The sequence below is a fragment of the Cibotium barometz genome, chromosome 19 (assembly GCF_041138505.1).
Source record: "Cibotium barometz isolate CiBa-2024 chromosome 19, ASM4113850v1, whole genome shotgun sequence".
In the NCBI taxonomy this organism is placed as follows: Eukaryota; Viridiplantae; Streptophyta; class Polypodiopsida; order Cyatheales; family Cibotiaceae; genus Cibotium; species Cibotium barometz.
Genome location: NC_141064.1, coordinates 5,982,373 through 5,988,479, shown reverse-complemented (window position 1 = coordinate 5,988,479; position 6,107 = coordinate 5,982,373). Strand labels below are relative to the sequence as shown.

The following is a 6,107-nucleotide window of genomic DNA, read 5'->3' as shown; positions in this document are numbered from 1 at the left end:
AGATTCGGGATATGCAACAAGATTATGACCATCTAATTGCCTTGTAGTGATTCTTCTTCATTTTTACACATAAGTTCTCCATAATGTAATATGACACCATTTCCTTCACACCGGAGAAAGGCACTTCAAAGCGATTTGGGACATCCAACAAGATTGTGACCATCTAATCGCCTTGTAGTGATTCTGCTTTATTCTCACACATAAGTTCTCCATAATGCAATATGATACCATTTCTTTGACAAGCTTGAGAAAGTCACTACAAAGCGATTTCATACATCGAACAAGATTGTGACCATCTAATTGCCTTGCAGTGATTCTGCTTTGTTTTCATACGTAAGTTCTCCATAATGTAATATGAGACCATTTTTCGGCACCCTTGAGAAAGTCACTACAAAGCGATTTGGGACATCCAACAAGATTGTGACCATCTAATCGCCTTATAGCGATTCTGCTTTAGTTTCACACATAAGTTCTCCAACGATGTATTGTGGTGGGAGATACAAGCTTGGAATCTACCCATTCTCATAGAAGCGAAAAGCGATGTCATCCAATTTCAGTACCCTCCCTTGTACATATAAAATAGACCACATATAGTAAAAACATGATAAAATTTTGACTAAGGTTTTTCATAGGTTAAGAAAGTTGTTTTTGTCTAGCACTAGCCTATAGAGCTTTCACTAAGATGGATGCTACCAATAGGATAAGAAGAGTCAGTAAAAACCTCTTGGTTATGGCTGGTGGACCTTCGGTAGTGTTCGAGAAATGTGTACATTTCTTAACTTTTAATAGGTTAAAAATTCAAAATGGCAAATTGAGATCTTTCACACAGTTAAAAGAAATGCCAAAAAGTATGGCTATGTTCTTCAAATTTTGGCTTTGAAAAAAAAGGTTTTCCTAATGCTTACCTCGTGAGTCGTGTCTAAATGCCAAAAAGTATGGCTATTTTCTTCAAATTTTGGCTTTGAAAAAAAAGGTTTTCCAAATGCTGACCTCGTGGCTGCCTATAGGTCCTAGGCTTAATTTTTAAAGTATGTTTTGCACGCTTTTACAAGGAAAAAATTTATCATGCCCCTTTTCAATGAAGGGTAAAATTATTATTTTCTTTTCACATTGATGTGCATTCAGAATGCCAGGCCGTCAAGGACGTTTTTTACATTATATATATATATATATCATTCACATTATTTTCATTACTTGTAAGTTGTAACTTAAGGCTTAAGTCTTAACGTTCCTACCATCCTCTTCTAATTTATTATATTGAGCATGTTACATTAATCACTGTATTAGGCTCCGACCTCCAAACTCCCGAGTCCAAACGACTTGAAAGTTGAAACTGTTCGCTTTATTTTAAATAAAAATCTTTTAGTCAGATTCTCTCATAAATAGTCACAGAATTTCCACCAAACTTGCAACGTTTAGATCCTCCTCCCTGCCAATTTTTAGAGTCTATAGGCGTGCAACATGCAGAGGCGAGCTAGATAAGATAAGAGAAGGTGCAACAAAAGGCGAGACGCATAGCACAAGCAGCTGGGTGGTGGCGGTATTGGCCATCGTGGCAGCAGTGTAAGAAGGGTTGTAGCAAGTGAAGCAAAGCAATGCAAAGCTACTCACATGGAGGGCGAAGCAAGGGTGACCAGGCAACCCTGTTTGTGACGTAGCACAACGAGAAAGCAAAGGAGGCACTGGTGGCTTAGCAAAGGGAGAGAGAAGGCGGCTTTGCAAGGGGAGAGAGGAGGTACAGGCAGCGACCGTCGTAGGAGCACCGACTGTATAATCATCACACAAGGAGGCAAGCAAGCAAAGAGCAGGCAGCACTGCCTGAGGATGTGCAGCACGACGAGCGAAAGGAAGATGGTGAGGTGATGTAGTGCAGTGCTGCAGCAACAAACAGCGTCCGTCGTAAGTGCTGGTGGCTGTCATGACGCTGCTCGCCAATAGAAGATACGAACTGTGGCCGTCGTGTCTCGGCGATCACAGCAAGCCCTGTAGGACCGTCGCAGAGCCTAGAGCCTATAACGTTGGTCACGAACTGCTACCCATGCACGTTGCAACTTCCAAGGGTTTTTCTGAGAAGTAAAAAACTAAGGATATTATCGATTTTTTTCTTGCCTAGTAAATTTAAATGAAAAAATATTTTTCAGTAAATTTAAACGAGTCTCTTTGACTTGAATAGCTTGTTTTAATTGTTTTTAAACAATTGTTTGTAGATAAATATGCCGCGTAGGCAATCAACTCTTTTAGCCCTTAATGGTTTTTCACGTGTTGTTGAACCACAAAGAAAAAGAAACAAAAGCAAAAAAAAAAAAAAACTTTAGATGTCGAGGATATGTCTTGCAATAGCTTTAGATGTCGAGGATATGTCTTGCAATAGTCAGCAAGACGAGGAGTTAAGGATGCAAAATGTTTGTGCTATGTGGAATGATGCATGCAATTTGTGATTTGAGTGGCCATACTTTGATGCAAGTCAAGGGTGTATATTTTGTAGTATTTGTTAGAAAATGAAAAAAAGTAGAAGTGAGTTTGGAACATGTGGATCTATGAATATTCAATTGAGTGTAATTAGAGTGCATGGAGCTTCCAACCAACATAGATTGGCAGCATATGCTGCCACTTACGAATCTAAAGCCCTAAAAGATGGGATTCAAAAGCAGCAGGAAGATGTTGCTCTAGGTGTATTGAACTTGTTTCAAAATGCTTATTACATTGCAAAAGAAGATCTTGCGTTTAGCAAGTTTCCAGCGCTTCTTGATTTACTATCAATGTGTGGTGTGCAATCATTAACAAAAGATTTATACCAAGATGACAAAGGCTATTGCCTTGTTTGCCACTTACATAAGTGAATCAATATGCAGCTCTGTTATTCAGCATGTGAAGTCTTCTCCTTTTTATGGCATCTTGGTAGATGAGTCACTAATATTTCAGTTACTGAATATTTGATTGTATATGCAAGCTACATGCTTGAGTACGAGCCATGCATATCTTTCTTGGGTTTGTTGGAGATCAAGGATCGTACTACAGAGGGATTAGAGTCTTCTCTTGTTGCTTTTTTGGATGGTTATAATCTTGTTCCTTCAAAGCTAGTTAGCTTTGAAACAGATGGTGCAAGTGTTATAACAGATGTTACAAATGGGCTTGTGACATTAATGCATAAAGATATCCTTTCATGACTGTTATACATTGTGTTGCACATAGGACACATTTGTGCATGTCTAATGTCTTTACAGGTTCTACACAAGTCAAGTTTATTGACTCCACATTAAATGAGATTGCTAGCATGTTTAGGAAAAGCACTAAGAGGACTACAAGGTTAGTGCAACTGCAAGAAGAGTTAGGTTGTCCGCATCTTCGAATGGAGAAAATTCATAAGCTAAGATGGCTCAGTAGAGACAGAAAGTTGTGGTAAAGGTATGTGAGGTCTTGGAGCCTCTTCTCTCAAGTATTAAAGAAGAGAATGAGGTAAAGATATGTGAGGTCTTGGAGCCTCTTCTCTCAAGTATTAAAGAAGAGAATGAAAGGCTATACAGGCTGGTTGCAAATTTCAAGTTTCTAACATGTTGCACTTTTTGGCTAATATGCTTGATCACTTAGCTACTCTATCTCTTGTTTTCCAAAAAAGCTTTGTTGATATGACAAACATTTCTAGTTTGATAGGCTCCACAATTGCAATGTTGGATGTGGAGTTTGTTATTGATCCTATGGACATCAATGTGTGAATACTGACAAAACATTATGAAAGAGGTAATACACCACACTTTTTGCTGGCCAAAAATTAGATGGGGCACCTACATAGGATGAGACTCCCATTAAGTCTCAATTTTTTTCACATGTAGCTCAATGGAGCTGTCTTATTCTTGCATTATATTTAGAAATTAGGGTTGAAATTTGCAACCCTTCCTTGGCGACTTCTAATTGAGGGCCTACAAGGCACTTGGCCTCAAGTGGCACCTCTCTGCACTGTGGCGCTACGTAGCTAAAAAGCTGTTAACCATGGGATGGGACTCGGGCGGTCGGGACAGAGAACGTGCACACGTCAGAAGGTACACGTGGTTTGGTTTGGACGTTGGCAAGCTTGGCACGCAAATGATAGCGCCCAGTACGACGTAGTACGTAAAGCGCTGATTTCAGCTCTAAATTGCGTATTGAAATTTGCATGGTCGCGTCGTCTCTTGAGCTGCTACTGACTACATACATGTTGGTAAGGTGTCCATAAATATTTCAGCTAAGCTTGGTTGGCTATTCAAATAAAACAGTCGGATGGATTTAGTTAGTGGTGTGTAACCACTAGCTTGGTTATCCAAATAAAAAAGGCCCATGAGTTGTCATGGGGGAAAATCGGTATCTAACATTGTACATCAATTGAATTGATTATAGATCAATATGAACATTGTTTTATAAACTATCAATTGAATTGATTTTTATGAAAACGTTACATTACTTGCCTTTTTATTATTGAATATGCTAAGGTCACGTAATGCCCATTGTGGGGACAGTTCAGTTGACTGAAACGTCATGAACTTCAATGCACGGGCCCAGCTTCCACCTACTCGATTTTGAATGCTTATGCACCACCCACTCCCTCGCTCGCTCGTACACATGATGCATGACGGTGCCAGAGATCAGTGCAGCCACGTAAGTCAACCACGTTATCATGTGATCAGCCTGCATGGGGGCTTATATAATCCCACTGCTAGCAGGAGTTCGACTCGTGAGGAGTTGGTGATTAACCATGGGTTTTGTAAAGAGAGGAGAGGTTACTGCTGTGGCCGCCTTGCTTGCTGTTATCGTTGTGTGCGCTTTACAGTCGGGACATGGGCAGGCTAGCGAGGCTGCTAGTGTGAAGCCAACGCAGAGCTTTGACAGCTATGACTTGTACCAAATAGTGAGGAGTGAGGAGGAGGCTGTGAGTGATCACAAGCAGAAGAAGCAAGGGGCGGAGGAATACGCTGTGTGCAAGGCCGGCGTAGGGGCCTGCGCTAATACCCGTCTGGCCTGCCCGGCCGCTTGTGTGGAGGGCTTCTACGGTGGAGGCTACCAGCGCGGATACGGTGGTGGAGGCTACGGTGGTGGACGTGGTTACGGTGGCGGTGGCTACGGTCGTGGATACGGTGGCGGTGGGTACGGTCGCGGCGGTGGAGGCGGAGGTGGTGGTGGGTATGGAGGCGGAGGCGGAGGCGGAGGCGGGTACGGCGGTGGAGGTGGGGGCGGAGGAGGTGGCTGGCTTTCGGCTTGCAAGTACGAGTGCAGCTCCGGATGCAAGGCCTCGTGCCAGAGTAAGCTTTCCTTCGATTGTTTTCTACACTGGATATTGTCTCTCCACTTTGATCTTACTTGAACCGTCTTTTTGGTTTTTGGTAGGTTGATGACAAGAAGATTTCGTGCAAGAAGTCAAGATTTCGTGCTATACAAGTTTGCTGCATGTATCTATTTGAATAACGCTCTTTGTAACCATATGCAACCTACTTGTAAATGCTATCAGTTAAGCTATTTAAGTTGAAGTGGTCACATATTGCTCTTCTCTCATCTTGTACCTACTTGCCTCCTCGTAGGTTGATTTTCTACATGTGGGATTTGATCAAAATTGAAGACACTTTTTAAAAAAGTTAAAATGCACAGTCAATGTTAAGTTGAAGCTAAAAAGCATTCCGTAGAACGTTCATTCATGAATGTGAACTAAAATAAATTAACATTGGAAATTCAAGATTTAACAAGCATTATAATTGATATAATTGAGAAAAGGAATTGAACACCATTATGTTATTGAGTATGGAAGAAAAGGGACATCTACTCCTCAAATTTCCAAACCAACCATGCCATCTATCTAAGTGTGTAAATCATACTAAGAAATCGCTAACATTGTGTGTAAAGAACAAAATTTGGCAATGGTTCTTCCTATTCTTTGTTATGTGCCAGCCATTGTGTTTGTGAGTTTAGAATCATGGGTCTATCTCATGTGCTATGAGCCAATCATGTGCCACAAGATAAAGGTACATGTAAATATGTGCCAATATAGTAATTGAAAATTTCTTTATATCCATTAGGAGAAATGTGGACTCAATTTTGGGCCCTGTAAGAAGTGCCAACTCAGCTTAGAGAGAGAAAATAAAAAA

At 40.9% G+C, this 6,107-nt stretch overlaps 1 protein-coding gene across 1 annotated transcript; it reads left to right on the top strand.

Annotated features, from left to right (window-relative positions):
• Nucleotides 1–4,688: 4,688 nt before the first annotated feature.
• Nucleotides 4,689–5,515, top strand: LOC147628150 (uncharacterized). Its single transcript, XM_086814104.1, has 2 exons — nucleotides 4,689–5,270; nucleotides 5,356–5,515. The coding sequence occupies exons 1-2, from the start codon at nucleotides 4,727–4,729 to the stop codon at nucleotides 5,358–5,360; spliced, it is 549 nt and encodes a 182-aa protein (XP_086670230.1). The 5' UTR covers nucleotides 4,689–4,726; the 3' UTR covers nucleotides 5,361–5,515.
• Nucleotides 5,516–6,107: the final 592 nt, after the last annotated feature.

Excerpts from the sequence above, each read along its gene's own strand:
- LOC147628150 (XM_086814104.1), top strand. The coding sequence starts at position 4,727 with ATGGGTTTTGTAAAGAGAGGAGAGGTTACTGCTGTGGCCGCCTTGCTT.